This window comes from Microsporum canis, genomic scaffold (assembly GCF_000151145.1).
Source record: "Microsporum canis CBS 113480 supercont1.2 genomic scaffold, whole genome shotgun sequence".
In the NCBI taxonomy this organism is placed as follows: Eukaryota; Fungi; Ascomycota; class Eurotiomycetes; order Onygenales; family Arthrodermataceae; genus Microsporum; species Microsporum canis.
Window position 1 is genome coordinate 2,337,864 of NW_003299168.1, and position 16,211 is coordinate 2,354,074.

Consider the following 16,211-nt stretch of genomic DNA (forward strand, 5'->3'; position numbering starts at 1 on the left):
AAATATGGAGATGAATGTTGGATGTACGTACAGAGGATGCTTGTATACTATGTTTGTCAAATATACTCAAATATAGCAATGCAATCAAACTGCACCCTACCAAGACAACCCCCTAGCCCTCTACAACACTAACCAGGCCTGAAACTAGGTACCCCCATACCTCTACTCGCCCTTGTCTATAATAGGGTCCCGCGCTGCGGCTTCGGAGGATAATATGAGCCGCAGTTGTTGCATTAATGTTATCCTGCAGTTGTTATATGCATTATTGACTCCCAGCTACCTGGTTTTACGTATATGGCCTATTTATAGATGAAGTAAAGGAGATAGAGTCGACATTAGTACATTATATATGGTCAATCGAGGCCGCCCATCATTCTCCTGTAGAGTAGACTCATTCAATACCAATTTTTGTCTTCTAACTCTCATAATTGTTTTATCCCCTTCAAAATCCTTCTACTTATTCTTATATAGAGCTGAGTCTAATACAAATGAGACAACGGTATCAGCATAACGGGATGTTCAGGAGATGCGCTATTTACCTCCTCTTGTCCTCCGGCCTTGAAGTTGCAGCGATACCTGCTCCCACAGGGCCAGAGAAGACCACGACAGAAGGCCCAACACCTATAACTTCTGTGGCGACGAGTGATGGTCACCCGGTCACTGGTGAAGCCCCTGTCTTGTCGTTGCAAAATGTGCTCTTTAGCTCTGCCGTTACTAATCCCTATAGGTGTTTTCACCCCGACTTCAATATCCATCAGTGGCCTGGCACCACCAATAACGAAGGCTATGACAATTACCACCACAGAGAGCAATGGAGAGACCATTGCCGTCGCCATTGCTGCTGGAGCTGGAGTAGTCGGTGCTGGAGCTCTCGCAGCCTGGCTATTCAAACCTGCCCCTGGAATCCCCCCAGCACCAACCAAGCCCCCATCGTACCCTACCTCGGACCAGAATATGCCTCAGAGCACTGATATGCCCATGATGACGACGACAACCACTATGGAGCCTCCTGCGGCGTGCCCATTCACAAAGGTGGATGCGAAGCGGGATTTCCAACAGATACAGCTCCCTGCCCCTTGGACAGCTACAATTCCATCACAAACAGTTTCTTCTAAGATCGCTAAATGCACCCAGCAAGGAAGCAACAATGAGTTGCTCCGTGGCACCGACCCGGGGTATATCAAGGCACTGGCCGAAGTCTTTTGCAAAGAAGACCTCTCCATCGATCAAAGGAAGACGATTGGCCAGAACAATCTCTTCGGCGGACGGTATAAAGATAGCCCCCTCGACGGTATTCGCGTGCTGTTTAACTTCAAGTTTGGTCTGAAGAACGATGCATGCCCCAAGAATTGCGTTGATGCATATAATAATATGGTCGATACTTGTAAGTTTAGACCGCCTATATTCTCACATTCCATGAGCATTGTATTCTAACCTTCTATTGCTAAATAGGCCAATACAACTCGCGTGTTCTATATGGCGGTGCCAGCCTAGAACAAGGCTGCGGAACGTATGACTTTATGATCGATGCTGAACCCCTCACCGAAAAGACCTGTAAAGGTCCAGACATAAATGGTATTTTCTTGGATTATGAATACCGCGATGCCGCATTGGAAGATATAAAAAACTTCTGCAAAGCCCAAGATGGCCATGTGGTAAAGAAACGCGACGAGAGCACATGGATCAAAGAAACTGCTTTCACTGCAGCCTATTCTGACAAATGCGAAGGGTCTGGTGAGTATAAAATAACGGAAAAGTACTGCAGGCAATATCTGGAGCAGGTAGTTGATGGCTGCGATACCGATACCGTCCTGTATAAGCATGGGGGAACGGTTACTGACATCGATAACTGTGGTGCTTTTTCGTTCCATCCTATTGGGTTTGATGCGTTTTTCTGCTATCCTGCAAACAAGGGCATACTTCCAACCCCTGGGGTCACACCAATCACGCGCAAGATTGCGGAGGATGCAATCGAACAGTTTTGTAGCCGTGAGGGTGAAGCGACCACCCTATATCCAGACTTCAAACCGACAGGATTCGTACAGGATACTTGTGTGGAGAGGGGCTACGCCGATTGTTCATATCGCTTCACAGAGGACGGGAAGCGGGACAAGAAGGGAGGAATTCGTGTTGCGCTTAATGCGTCCTTTTTCAACATCCCGGCAGGCGCCTACTGCGGAGAAAAGAGGGAATATAGTATCACTCGAGACAGGTATGCACCCTTGCCAACAGCCATAACAGTGCGTCCATCCTGTAGACTGAGCTAATGAGGTATAACAGATGCAAACGAATGCTAAGGAAGCTCATTGGCGACGAGCCTGGAATGTGTGTCGGCCAGGACCCAAATAAACTGGAGCTGGGCTCGTTTCTGGAGTCGGGGGATAAAGGATGTGTCCTGTGGACTATGTCAGCGATCAAGGTATAATAGCTAGTAATCTGCTTGAAATACATAGAAGTTAAACGTTTATCCTATAAAATATTGTCTATTAGAGATGGTAGCGTAACTATATGAATATATCTAACGGTTATATGGGTCTTATATTTGCCTCATTACATAAGCATGCGCTAACCATATCGGGAACCTCATATCGCAACAGCGGCCCCTTTGCAACAAGCAAGAAGAAGAGCTTTAAAGGATTGACATACCACACCTCTTGATATTATATAGAACGGGGGATCTTTCAATTGTTGTGTCATCAAAATCCTGGTAGAAGACCGTCACATACTCTCGCTAATACCCCAAGACGTTGTTTTTTACAGCCGCAAGCATGACACGCGCGCAGCAAACCCTTTCCGTTGCATTGCTAGTAACATCGGTAGGTTGGACACCAGGTTCATTTTGATTACATCAAAGATATTCGCGCATGCTTAAGGGGTATATTCTAATCTATACTTTGTTCTCAGCTCTACCTGGCCTTGTACCTGGGCCTTCTACCACTTAACCAAACTATACAGGAGGAAATCATCCCACATGTGCGTCTCCCACAAAATCAAAGCAATGGAGGCTCTCCCGGCCCTTTTTTTCTCGCATGCCACTACGGGAAGACACATTCGCTAATTTCCCATCTAACCGTTCTTTATAGCTTCCGACATACTTCCTTATGGTGCTGGGTTCATACCTCCTCTTCCGACTTGGCTGGGGTGTCTTCACATTCAACGACGTACCGGACGCATATAAATCTCTACAGGCAGAAATAACTACAGCAACAACCGAATTGAGGGCAATGAAAGTGGATGTCGATTGAATTGACGGCAATGAATACTAGACAATGATTGGAACGACCGCCGGAGGGTTCACAATGGACATGAAGGGGAGGTATGTAAGGAGATAATTTTCGTCGTAGATGCATATTATATGGTTTTTCACATTTTTTTTTGCGGATTATGGGATATTTCATGCAACCCATCAACCGGCGGCGCTTGGGAGATAAATATTAAATATTATTATAATTTACATGGCTTTTAAGTGTTGACGGGTGGACTTATCTATAAAGGTCAAGATATCCTCGTTTTAAATATACATATGGTCTGAAACCGGTGAATTGCACGGCAGGCCAGGAGTCTGACAGCCAATCAACTTTGCCCCTGAAGTGTCATGATAGAGGAGGGTATACTATACTCCATCTCTAGATATAGGGGTATGGACTTTGAAAACAGGCAAGCAGCCGTATCTTACAGCCTTAACGCCGTTGAGCCGCCTTTATAACTAATGGGTAATATGACCGTTTCGCGAGACAAGGCCAAAGTTCTAAATTAGGCGAGCAAAGGTGAAAGAAGGAAATATCATATAAAGGTCTAACAATAGCTTGTGCTTTTGGTCATTTTATGTTTATTTGAGGGGGTTCTCTTTAGCAAGTCGGTCATGCTCATCGATATCACTATACTTGGAGTCAGTAAACAATGCAAATGCATGTATGAAGAGGAGGGAAGACTAACGTAGCTTCCCAAGGATAGCAGATCCAAACATCTCCGCTGGTGACTGCAGCAAGATATCGGTTCTCTGCGAGCATGTCTGGTGGGAGTTGGCCCTTCTTTGGCTTATCTTTATTCTATATTGCACGAAGAGAAAATTTAGCACTGTATACTCTCCTTTTTTTGTGGATGGAGTGTTATACTCACGTGTAGGACAAAGACAGAGAAGGTGGTCTTCTCTCCCTGTCGGCCAAGCTGCTTTTGCGCAAGTTCTACGTCTTTCTCAAGTTCACGAACGGCGTATTCCAGGGTCGTGCGGGTGTCATCGACCTCATCAACTATGAGAACATTCTTTCCAATCAGGTTGGCCATCTCCAGCGAGCTCAGGTCCAGCCATTGTGTGCGTGTGACTTTGGTACCGGGGACTTCCTCGGGGTCACCTCTGCCTAGATCTTCGTACAGTGAGAGTCCGATGGCCTGGATAGGGATATTTGGAGAATCCTTCTTTTTGAGAAACGACCTGTGGCGTCACAGGTTCCCAGTTAGTGTCGAAGAAAGTAAGTATAAGTAACTCCGTGTATATCGGTAGGAGAATGTTCCCTCATACCTTAGCATTCGTGCAGGCACATATCCTCCACCACCGATGGCGATCATGAGGTTTGGGCGGAATTCATCGAGGATGCGGCCTGCAGAAGCCTGGCACAGCTTATGTACCTATAGACACCACAACCAAACACCTGTCAGACACGGAGCTATTCATCTCTCGGTTTATATCCTTGCCTAATGGCTGTTGAAACGGTATGACAACAGGAAAGAAAGGGTTTAGAGCCGGCTAGGTCCCTTTATGTGTATACAACAGGAGACAAAGAATCTCTCTAGACCCCTTTTATATCCGTACCTGGTTGTATGTGACGTAGGCCTTCTCGACCATGTTGACTGATTGATCCCTGACTCTACCAATAGTCTTCGTCCCTCGTTTTATATATGGCCAGTCCTTCTATATCAAAAAAAGTCCAACGTATTAGCTTGAGTCGCCCAGGAAGAGAAACAAAACACTTCTTGGGGGAGCAAAATAGCGGGATGACATCAGTTAAATACTTAGCCATGCAACAAGCTGGATGGCGCGTTTAACTATTCACATACCTGACTTTATATACTCAGACTGCAATCGAAGTATATAACTTGAACAGGAAAGGGAAGAAGAGAACTTATCAACCAGGCTTTGAGAATCTCTTTATTTGATATTTTTTATATATTTTTTGCCCTGCCTCCCTTCTAGACATGCGACAGTCACGGAGGGCGCCGGTGAAGGCTTTAGCAGCCTCCAACCTTTTTTTACTAGCTGATTGATAAGGGTTTGAGCCCTAAGAAGCTTCGGCATGCCCTTTCGGGATATCTACGGCCGTTCAACAGCAGAGCAACTACATACGTCGTACTGAATATGAGGCGATAACGCCGGTCACCAGGTTGTTGCTGCTGTTGTTTTTGATGATGATGAGCAGGAGGAGGGGCGGGTGACTGAGGCCAACGGTCCGAGCCAGCGCAGCCGGCTAGACGGAGCGTTGAGCCTTTCATCTCGAGACGTTCTTCTTCAATGCTTGCAGGATCGCCAGACGCCACGAAGATATACGAGGCGTATTTAACTAAAGTAGTGGTCAATGCTCTGTGGAAGGCTTTGATGGCGTTGTCCCCAGCCCATACGGAGTACAGAGATATACTATGTAAGTATAGAGCTAACAGCTATCAAACAGGCCAATAGACGGTGTGTCGACTTGGGAGAGCAGAGAGGCCGTGGGGTGGGAAGAAACTACAGAGTACATCCCAGAATCAAGATGACCTCCCGGCCTAGAGAAGAACATCTGAGCCCCTTCTTCGAAACCGTTTATGAAGGATGCCCTTGTATATTCATAACCACGGGGGCTGTTTCGGTATCGGAGTAAGGCAATACTGATGGGCCAAAGAGCCACCGCCACCTTAACAACTGGTTCTGTACGACATGCTTCGTACTTTTTTGGTCGTGCGACTTCCAACATCAATATTACATTATATGACTGCAAGGAGCAGCTTCGAGTAAGCCCGGGCCGTTTGTAGAAAGGTCATCGATATACGGGGAAAGCTTCATGAACGGCTGGAACAGGCTCAACTGCACACGAAGTATACATACAGACGGAGTACACAACATAACCCCGCTCGTCTAGTTTTAGCATCTTACTTGCTGCGTGGTGATTCGGGCTGTGTCGAGATGTAGATTCGGAGAAGAGTACAGACCCTATGCACCCACCTGACCGAACGACCAGGATTATCTGTGGAAACAGAAACAAGCTGAAGAGACAGAAGCGTGTTCTCAGCATGTCTGGGCAAAAAGCATCCCAAGGGGTCACGAACTAATAAGACGAACGAACTCCAGCCAAGATGTGTCAAGATCGGATGATCCATGCGAAATCGACAGCGCGCTTTGAGCTCTGTCAAGGGTAAGCCGGAGCCTAGCAAGCAGCCGATCTTCGGAGAAGGGGATGTTCCAAGAAAGAGAAAGAGAGAGTGAGAGAGACCTTGTCATCCCTTCAAGAAACAAGAAATTTTCGACCATCTGCGCCATCTCACACTATTTCGGACTATTTATGGCCATCATCCAGTATGGATTGGCAACAACAACAATGCATAAAATCCTACATTTTACACATTAGTTAGGGGGAAGCGTACGACCTCGTCCATATCCCGGGATCATGGCTCCTGGGAAACAAGTTCGACAATGATGGTGAGGGGGGAGGATAGAGAACCAGAAAGAGACACCACTAGCTGAGAAGTCATGTCGCTGATTGAGTGTTTGAAAATTTTTTTTTTTTTCTTTCAACCCCATCATCGCACAGAAGGACCAAGAAATCGGTTATATCAACTTCGGATGGGAACGGTTCCTACTGGTCGTTTGGCTGGTTATTGTGCAACGATCAAAGCTCAAGAGAGAAGAAAAAGGATGAATTTAAGGGAAGAGGGAATGGAAAGAAAAGAAAAGAAAAGAAGAAAAGAGGCAGAAGAAGAATGGTACCGCCTATCACAAGCCTCTTCTTGGACGGGAAAAGGTGACCTATCCCATACGCGGTGGTGACAGCTCACCCGCCCGGAAGGAAAAGGATAGCGCACCAGATCGTACCCACGGCGTCGGAAGCCATCCCCACGATCGGCTGCTTATTGTTCTAATTCGTTTTCTTGACTACCATGGGTCAAAAGGGGGTCGGGTCTGACAACATCACGTCTGTCAGGGTAGGTTTTTCGAAACTTCCAAATTTACTTCCAGTTCGAGAAGTTCTGCGGAACCCACTGAATTCCATGCATGTCAAACAGCTCAAGAAAGCTCTCTCAGCCATTCATATCAGATGGTGGATGGCAATGCTTGGAAGAAAAAAAAAGGGGGTTCGTCTACCAGCCTGGCAGCCTGAAAAACGCCTCCCCGTTTCAACGGCGAAAGGGAGAGAAGCGTGCAAGGGGAGAGAGACAAGAGAACAAGAAACACAGAGGAGGCGAAGGAAGGAAAAAGGAATTCTGCAGGTGGGCTCTGAGGAAGTTGGGTCTGCAGGAACAAGGCCAGCAGCACACGGCCCCCAGGTGGGAGAAAGACATGTTCTGGAGTATATATACATATATGTATGTATGTTATGCTTCGTTACATGGCCGGATGGAGCTCTCAAGGGTGTTCCCCTCCCGAGTCAGGCAGACTATGTACAGCATCTACATAGCTGGATGCAAGCCCGTCTAAGCACCAGCAGGGGTCAGACAGAGAGAAACGGGCGCCAAAGAAAAGAAATAGTAGCAGGCACTAGGAGAAGAACGAGAGGGAAGATCCTGCTTGAGGCTGAAGTGCAGATGTTATCATCCATTATATTGGTTTTATACCATGTATTCATGTATCAACTACTCCATTACTCTTCTCTCTCTCTCTCTCTCTCTCTCTCTCGATCTCAACTCGAGAATTGTTTCATCTTTCCTTCTTCTCTCTTTCTCTCTTTTATAAATAGTATTATTGCACAGCTCGCACCCCTTGATCCCTGGACCCCGTATCCCAGTCCCTGTCCGCTTGACGAAGAAAGTCGGGGTCGAAGTATCATCCAAGGCATCTTCCAGCAGTGGTAAGAAAGAGAAGTAACTAGTTTTTCTACCTGTAGCAGACGGACAGAAGAAGCAGACAGACAGACAGACAGACAGCAAAAAGAATGGAGTAGTTTTGCTTCTCTCGCCCCAAGAGCGTCCCTGAAGGAACTTCCGCCCCCTTTGCCATCATCCCGTCGTCTTCTCTTTTTCTTTTTTCCCTTCTTCTTCTTCTCTTCTTCTTCGCCTCTTCTAAAGATCTCTTCAACCGCTTCCAGTGGAAGAAAAGAAAGAAACCTCGGTTGCATCTCTCGCAAGCTGACGGCTACCAGCATCTACCCATCCTCGAAGTCTCCCTCGACCTCGAATAACGCCGGCATCAACTCTTCATAAGCCCTGCGAGTCCATCGAGAGAATCTCCCTTTCCTCCGTCCTGCATAGAATCCGCCCTTTTCCCCCGTCTTTCTTCGCTGCAGCTTTTCTTGCGCCCAAAAAAAAAATCTTCCATATAGAACGAGAACGAAGACGACAACCATAACAACCACCACCACCACCACAGCCATATACACACTGTGAATGCGATGATACTGGCTTCATCTCTGGATGCGATCTCGTTGACTGCTCCCCCCTCGACGGCTCCACCTGCTCTAGTGTGTCCATCTCTATCCCCCACTTGAAGCCGGACTTGCGACAAGAAGTCCCAGAATAAAAAAACCCTTGCTCTTAAGAAGGACTCGGCCGGGGGGGTGGAAGGCCTGCCTTTCGTATACTCGAGCCAACTACCGTTACAAGCTCACCCCGGAATTTTGCCCTCGCCAGCCTTTTGCCGCGGATCTCGTCTGTTGGCCTGTTCCTCTTCTCGCCTCCTTTATATTCGTCTCCTACTTGTGTGGCGGACGTAAAACGGCGACGCCGTTATCTGTCTCTTCTGGGACCGTCTCCGGGGAACGCTTTAGATTTCTCCACACTATACACACATCTCCGAGCCTGTCTTCGGTCTGGCTATCTCTGCCTCTTCTCTGATCATGAACCGCATGCTCGATCCTCCCTTGCGAAACCCGTTCCATGCGCCGCCCGTTGGTGACCTCTCTGCGAAAGCAAGGACAATACCGCTCCTCTCCTCTACTGCCCCCGCAAACGATTCGATTAGTCCCGGTGACCCTATGGACATGAGCCCGTCGACCTCGACGACCACGTCAATGGCTCCGCCGCTCCAGAACGGTCCAGAGACAGACACCGCCAATGCGAACCATACAAACGGAACCGCCATGGACTCGATACAGTCGCAAAACACAAACTCGAACCATCCAATTGGCGCTGCAGCTGCCGGGCAGCAGCCAAAGGTCGTTCAGACGGCCTTCATTCACAAGCTATACAGGTTCGTCTCCGGCATCCCGGGGGGAAATCGCATATATACTAACGGCTCTCTACAGCATGTTACAGGACCCCAGCATCCAGCATTTGATATCTTGGTCAAGTTCCAACGAAAGTTTCGTCATGTCCCCTTCCTCGGACTTTTCAAAAGTTTTGTCGTACGTGCTTCTCTTAACCCATTGTCTAGGCGAAAACTACTTGTATCTGACAGGCAACGATATAGTCAATATTTCAAACATACCAATATATCCTCCTTTGTCAGACAGTTAAACATGTATGGTTTCCACAAAGTGAGCGATGTATTTCATACCGGATCTCCGGACTCGCCGATGTGGGAATTCAGACACGGTAATGGCAGCTTTAGAAAGGGAGATGTTGCCGGTTTACGAGATATCAAGCGCAGAGCTTCTAGACATGCGCTAATCCATAGAGACTCCTTCTCTACTCATAAACCGAATCCGTCCCAGCCAGGAACTCCGGCAGAGACCGCCATGGATGGCCAGGATCCCAGAATGGCCAGTCTGGAACAATCCTTGTATGACATGCATAACCGCCTGTCGCGTATGGAGGATCATAACGCGCTTCTTAGCTCGCACTACCATGTCCTCGCCGACGGTCTGGCCAAGTGCCATCAAGTAAGAGATCCCTCAGCACACCTACTCTCGATCGATCTACTGACTTGACCTCTGCAGTGGACAAGTACAATGTCGTCTTTCATCGTGTCACTAGTCCCTGACACGGAAAATACCATCCACAAAGAGGGTAAGTTTGTATATTATTGCAGATTGCCGAACTAGATACTGACATGGCATACCAGCTGCCAACATGCAACGGGAAATCAGTCGACAACTGGATTATATCCGGACTCTTGAAAATCCTCAGGAGGCTATGCTATCAGGAAGACAACCATACTTTTCCATGTCCATCGACCCTGGCCCACCACTCTCACCTCGTCAGGTATGCCAGGATGACGGTAGGCGGCCCTCCGGAATACGCCATCCTTTACCACCTCATATCACCATCTCACCGCACCGTCAAGGATCTCTTGGCGGAAACCAAACACCCATCTACAGCAAACCCCAGATCCCGCAACAATCAAACCTCCATCCTCTAGCATCAGTATCCTCTTCCTCGGGCCCCAACCTTGCCCGGCGCCACACCTCAGCCGACATCAGGCAGCACGGTTGGCCTCCGTCAGCCGGGCCCTCACCCAATTCACAGTACGGCCCTACTGCATCCGTCCAATGGCCCTCTTCACCTAGTCGGAACCCCAATTCCTCAGACCAACACGTCCGAGATGCACTGGCACGATACGAGCTCGGTGGGCCACGGCGGCAGCAAGAACATCCTAGACAGGTTACTCCACCTTTACTCCTAGATCCATCACAGGCAGACAATGGCTGGTCGATAGGAGGACCCAAGTTCCCGCGCCCGATAGAGTCAATGCCTGCAACCCGTCGATCGAGTATGGCGAGTAATGTGCATTCCCTATTGAACCCATCAAGTGCTGCTGAACGAGCAGAAGACGCCGACGGACCGCTGGGAGAAGACCGGAAGCGCAAAAGACTTCAATGAAAGCTATTACCTAGCTTTTCCTTACAGTATATCATTTTTTGCTATTTTCATTCCTCTATTTTTGGTTTATCCTTCATTCTCTCTCCTATTATACCATATCATCTTCAAAAGGAATTCATCTTGGATTTTCATCAATTCCTTCCAAAAGTCAAAAAAATACCCCATTTGCTTTTACAGCCGTCTTCAAACCCAGCTATGTTTCTTGTACATCTGCAGCATTTTTCACACCCCCCACGGTTTGGCATGCATTTGGTGGCAGCATTTATCGCTATGAATGAAGCTCGTTTTATACACCACCGGCCATTTCTTGATCTATCAGCCTAATTTCTTTCTTTTTTTTTTTCCGGTATACCAGTTTTTTCTGTCATTTCGTCTGTTTCTACTCTTTCATACCAGCCTCCTCCATTCATTTAATTCTCTACCTTGTTTGGCTCTGGTACTTCTTATTTACAGGGTGTTAGGCTGGATGGCCCCTTTCGTTTGCTGTACAGTAAAGCCATTGGCAATGGGATTCACAGCTCCTTGGTCTAGGCTTTTATATGTTTGTGTTTTTCTTTTTCTCTGGAGGGAGGAGGGAGGTGTTTTGGATGGGCACAGCATTGTGCAGAGGCATATATACCATGGCATAGGGAGGTAGCTGTAGCAGTTTATTCTTTACTTTTTGTTTCCTTCTCCAGTATGCAAATGAGAGCGTTCTACAGAGTCCGTCGAATTTGTTATTGTTGCTATGCTGTGTTTGTGTTTATTTCTATGCAAAAACACCGATGTAGGACATTCACTGGACAATTTGTGGGAAATAAGTATCATCTTCCAAAAAAAAAGATGTAGATAATACATCTTTATTCTATTTTAATTGTACTGGCTGACTCCTAGCTTCGATATCCAGGATATCAATATCGCTTGGAGTTATTACTTCGACCGTTATTTTGGGATGACGTCCCCTGGTTCGTCTTCGCCACACAGCAACTTCGCAGACGGAGTAGATGTCATTGGCAGGCTGGGCGCGGTGGATGATGATTATTATTCCAGTCCAGGCCCGAGTACAAATGAGTCGTCTGATAGTGACGCGCCGATATTGACCAGACGCCATCACCAAATGAGACCGAAAAGAAAAACCCCGCTGCAAACAGCATTAGAGAAGACGAAGAAGAGAGCACCGTCATCTTCGTCTTCGAAGCAGGATTCGATACAGGAGAAGAGACAGAAGACTGGCCAGAATGAAGCTACTGCCATAACGATGAAGTCTGTTTATTTTTTTCCACTCTAGAAATAAGAACAACGGATAGAGACGAAACATAAGCTAACGAGATATTATAGAAACCGGTTCAATACCACGGTCAAATTTATCGTCGGTCCAGAAGATGAAGAGTTTCTTGTTCATCCTTTTCTCCTTGAGGCTACTGGGTTGTCGAGTCTCTTACTAGCAAAGAGTCCCGCAGGGCCAGTCCGGCTTCCAGAGCTGGACTCCGAGACGTTCAAAGCATTCGTGGAATGGCTATATAGTTCCCACATGAGGCCAGAAGAGAATGTGAGCGCGGCTGTAAGATACGGTAGCCTTATTGACTTGTACTGTGTTGGCGAGAAGATGGGTGGAGGAGAGAGCTGGATGGAACTTGTGGTAAAAAAGATGATTGATCTATTCAATCAGACAGAGCGAGAAGTCCCTAGTGGGTTGACTTCTGTTATCTACGAGAAATTTCCTAGTGGCTCTCGAATGAGACGCCTGTGGGTTACACTCAATATACTTGGTGAGACGGATGGTCGGAGTACCAATATCGAGTTCTTGCAGGACTTGAGCCAGACGCAACGGTGTGTGATACGAGACCACAGTCCAGACGTAGACTACCTGCTGGACCCATTCAAGAGGCCAGAGAGGGTACTTGGTCTAAAAAAACTGTTAACGGCTTTCCATGGTTCCCGCCTCCTTGAAAACGGCGCGGTAACTCAGCCTACCAAATCAAGCGTGGAAAAGCAGCCTGAACAAGAGAGGCAGTCACAGCGAGAACCGGAGCCCCAGTTAACAAACGAAAGATCACCTGAACTCGGCTCAACACCACGCACATCAGTCTCCAGCTCGGGGGAAAAGGATCCCGCGACCAATGCACGCAATACGTATGGGGAGTTGATGAAGAGATTTCAATCTACTCAACCAAGGATGAGCGCACCATAAAAACTCCATACCCACGAATAGGTCATTTCCTCCCTTTCTTCGGTTTTCTCTGCGAGAGAACTTCGTCCAGATAACTGCTACTTCTCTTTTTTGTGCCGGAAACCGCCTTAGAAGCCGTCGACTGGCCCTCAGAATGTTTCTCTCTTTTGCCTTTACCCAATGACGACCTGCCATCTTCCTCATCACTGTCTTCAACTATCTCGTTCCCTGGACCAGGAATAGGGTCGGCCGGTTTTATTCGAGACCTAGCATTCTTCGACTTTGCTGCTTCGGCTTTTTGAAAGTTCTTGCCTAATAGTTGTTTCCTGAGCTTATCATTAGAGCTGAGTTCCGTTCGCTTTATGCTTCCGTCGGCCTCTTTCTGGGGGATAGGTGCTCCCAAGCCTAGTCTAAAGGCATAATGTTAGCTTAGGGGTCTATACAAAAACAATAAGAGACGATGACCGATTTTACCTACTTCTCTGGAACCGCTGTGAATATCTCATCTTCCTCTCTCTCAAGCTCCTCCTCAGACTTTGCATTCGCTGTTTCATCGGCGGTTTTGGGAGGCAGCCAGGACGCAATCAGTCTCTGGCTTCTTGCAAGAGCAACATTTGCCCTGTTAAATATCACATCTGCTTCGGACGTAGTCGCAGGCATCCTTTCCTCTCGCCTTTCTTCAATCAAATGTAGATGATTTTTTGATATTAGAAGGAATTCTTGCAAAAGATGAAGAAAACAAGCATTTTATTAGCTGTAATTATCGTATTGATCTTTCAGTACATAATGCTACATTTTCTGCAGTGTCCGGAGCAGATCGGGACGTATTTGTATTTGTATTACCAGCTAGAAAGCCATCAACCAAACGTTTCCGATTTTTTGCTTGTTTCTTCTTCGTCTTTTCCTCCAGAACTTCAAGCAACTTCATCTTCTTTCTTCCTCCGTTCGCGCAACGCTGTCTCGTGTATAATACTTCTTTCTTGGACTCCCGGAGCTGTTTCTCAAGATGTTCAAGCTCGCTCGTAGCAAGCCAATTGCTGCGGCTTTCAGATCCGCCGTCGTGAGTTGCTGCCAAACCAGTCTCCATACATAGCCATTGTCATCTTTTATGAGCCCTTCTTTCACGTCTGGATGATTATGGAATGCTAATATATTGAACCTGTGTTGTTTGTAGGAGTCTCCTCTTCGCACCAGATTCGCCCAATCGCAGCGAAGGAACCTCTCGATACACGAATACCTCTCTGCCAACCTCCTCAAGTCTGTTAGTATCGACCAGCGTCTCTCCTACGCTCTAGCTATGGCTTTCTAACTCGGCACGGCTGCAATATAGTATGGCGTTGGTGTTCCAAAGGGTGAAGTTGCTCGCAGCGGCGATGAGGCTGAGGCCATTGCGAAGAAAATTGGTATATTTATCCCGACAAAGCTAAAGAAGTACGAAGAGGCAAAAGACGACTAAGGCTGTATGATGTAGGTGGTGAGGACATGGTCATCAAGGCCCAGGTCTTGGCCGGTGGTCGTGGAAAGGGTACCTTCGACAATGGCTTGAAGGGAGGTGTGAGAGTGATCTACTCGTATGTTCAATTTCTCTCCTGCTGCGCTTTGCACAAGAGGTAGGACTGACACTTAGTCCAGTCCAACTGAGGCCCGCATGTTCGCCGACCAGATGATCGGCCACAAGCTCATAACCAAACAAACCGGTGCCCAGGGACGTCTCTGCAATGCCGTGTACATCTGCGAGCGCAAGTTCGCCCGAAGGGAGTTCTACCTTGCCATCCTGATGGACCGTCAAACTCAGGCTCCTGTCATCGTTTCCTCCTCGCAGGGTGGAATGGACATCGAGGCCGTTGCCAAGGACACTCCTGATGCTATCACGACCACCCCAATCAACATCCACACTGGTGTCACTGACGAGATCGCCCGAGATATCGCTACCGGCCTAGGCTTCTCCGAACAATGTATCCCAGAGGCCATGGAAACTATCAAGAAACTTTACAAGGTTTTCATGGAGAAGGATGCCACCCAGATCGAAATCAACCCTCTGTCTGAGACTTCTGACCACCAGGTTCTTGCGATGGATGCTAAATTAGGCTTCGACGATAACGCCGACTTCAGACAGAAGGAGGTTTTCTCCTGGAGAGATACCACTCAAGAAGATGCGGATGAAGTTAAGGCTGCCGAGTAAGCAATTCAATTTTTTTAATTATCTGTTGTAGTTCTAACCGATGTCCTAGATCTGGCCTCAACTTTATTAAGTTGGACGGTGATATTGGCTGTTTGGGTAAGCCCACCTTATGAGCTTTAGCTTATATACCCATCATAAACTTTACTAACTACTCGGCTGTAAAGTCAACGGTGCTGGTCTCGCCATGGCCACTATGGACATCATCAAGCTCAACGGTGGAAGCCCTGCTAACTTCCTTGACGTTGGTGGTGGTGCCACCCCTGCCGCCATCCGATCCGCCTTCGAGCTCATCACTAGCGACCCCAAAGTTACGGCCATCTTCGTAAACATCTTCGGAGGTATCGTGAGATGTGATGCCATTGCTCAGGGTTTGATTAATGTCGTCCAAGAGATGAACCTCCGTACCCCCATTGTTGCCAGGTTGCAGGGTACTAACATGGAGAAGGCTCATGCATTGGTATGTCTCTCCTATAGTTGAAGCATAGCATTGTGATGTCTCTAACTTTTTTCCTATAGATCAGCGAGTCTGGCCTTAAGATTTTCTCTATCGAGGATCTCCAGGTTGCGGCCGAGAAGTCCGTTCAATTCTCCAAGGTCGTCAAGATGGCCAGAGACATTGACGTTGGTGTTGAATTCACTCTTGGTATTTAATTCACGGACCACCATTTCGTCCCTTTGCACCCTTGCCCTCCCTCCTTGTGTGTCCGAGCCCTTCTCACAAGGAGTAAGGGAAGGCCTAACGAGGCAATCAAGGCGTATGCTCCTTTCTCAGGCCTCTGACATGCTGTACTAACTGGTTTTTACTCCTACTGTCGCAGAAAAAGAGCACTAAGTGAAACCACAGCTCCTGTTTCAAGCTATCGACCCGTTATGTCTTTTTGCTTCCTTTACTTTCCATTTTGTTTCACTATTTTTATTTTAGCACGTAAAAATGTGGGT

The 16,211-nt window shown here is 47.5% G+C and overlaps 7 protein-coding genes across 7 annotated transcripts; 4 read left to right on the forward strand and 3 right to left on the reverse strand.

Annotated features, from left to right (window-relative positions):
- Positions 1-690: 690 nt before the first annotated feature.
- On the forward strand, positions 691-2,425 carry MCYG_02330 (uncharacterized protein; the record flags this gene model as incomplete). The annotated part of the gene is made up of 3 exons (XM_002849350.1): positions 691-1,384; positions 1,453-2,212; positions 2,281-2,425. 3 exons carry the CDS (start codon positions 691-693, stop codon positions 2,423-2,425), a joined length of 1,599 nt encoding a protein of 532 aa, XP_002849396.1.
- Positions 2,426-2,768: 343 nt separating this feature from the next.
- MCYG_02331 (conserved hypothetical protein) lies at positions 2,769-3,245 on the forward strand (the record flags this gene model as incomplete). The annotated part of the gene is made up of 3 exons (XM_002849351.1): positions 2,769-2,816; positions 2,905-2,973; positions 3,084-3,245. 3 exons carry the CDS (start codon positions 2,769-2,771, stop codon positions 3,243-3,245), a joined length of 279 nt encoding a protein of 92 aa, XP_002849397.1.
- A 584-nt stretch (positions 3,246-3,829) lies between these two features.
- MCYG_02332 (xanthine phosphoribosyltransferase 1) lies at positions 3,830-4,843 on the reverse strand (the record flags this gene model as incomplete). Its single annotated transcript, XM_002849352.1, has 5 exons — positions 3,830-3,878; positions 3,937-4,049; positions 4,120-4,432; positions 4,520-4,626; positions 4,811-4,843. The coding sequence occupies 5 exons, from the start codon at positions 4,841-4,843 to the stop codon at positions 3,830-3,832; spliced, it is 615 nt and encodes a 204-aa protein (XP_002849398.1).
- Positions 4,844-5,276: 433 nt separating this feature from the next.
- MCYG_02333 (uncharacterized protein) lies at positions 5,277-6,263 on the reverse strand (the record flags this gene model as incomplete). The annotated part of the gene is made up of 5 exons (XM_002849353.1): positions 5,277-5,308; positions 5,349-5,629; positions 5,955-6,055; positions 6,125-6,144; positions 6,194-6,263. 5 exons carry the CDS (start codon positions 6,261-6,263, stop codon positions 5,277-5,279), a joined length of 504 nt encoding a protein of 167 aa, XP_002849399.1.
- A 2,754-nt stretch (positions 6,264-9,017) lies between these two features.
- MCYG_02334 (HSF-type DNA-binding domain-containing protein) lies at positions 9,018-10,941 on the forward strand (the record flags this gene model as incomplete). Its single annotated transcript, XM_002849354.1, has 4 exons — positions 9,018-9,524; positions 9,633-10,001; positions 10,059-10,128; positions 10,184-10,941. The coding sequence occupies 4 exons, from the start codon at positions 9,018-9,020 to the stop codon at positions 10,939-10,941; spliced, it is 1,704 nt and encodes a 567-aa protein (XP_002849400.1).
- Positions 10,942-12,318: 1,377 nt separating this feature from the next.
- MCYG_02335 (conserved hypothetical protein) lies at positions 12,319-13,750 on the reverse strand (the record flags this gene model as incomplete). Its single annotated transcript, XM_002849355.1, has 3 exons — positions 12,319-12,479; positions 13,193-13,500; positions 13,569-13,750. 3 exons carry the CDS (start codon positions 13,748-13,750, stop codon positions 12,319-12,321), a joined length of 651 nt encoding a protein of 216 aa, XP_002849401.1.
- Positions 13,751-14,096: 346 nt separating this feature from the next.
- Positions 14,097-16,104, forward strand: MCYG_02336 (succinyl-CoA ligase beta-chain; the record flags this gene model as incomplete). Its single annotated transcript, XM_002849356.1, has 9 exons — positions 14,097-14,150; positions 14,265-14,351; positions 14,421-14,493; positions 14,562-14,661; positions 14,723-15,268; positions 15,322-15,368; positions 15,437-15,729; positions 15,789-15,915; positions 16,091-16,104. 9 exons carry the CDS (start codon positions 14,097-14,099, stop codon positions 16,102-16,104), a joined length of 1,341 nt encoding a protein of 446 aa, XP_002849402.1.
- Between the last annotated feature and the right edge of the window lie 107 nt (positions 16,105-16,211).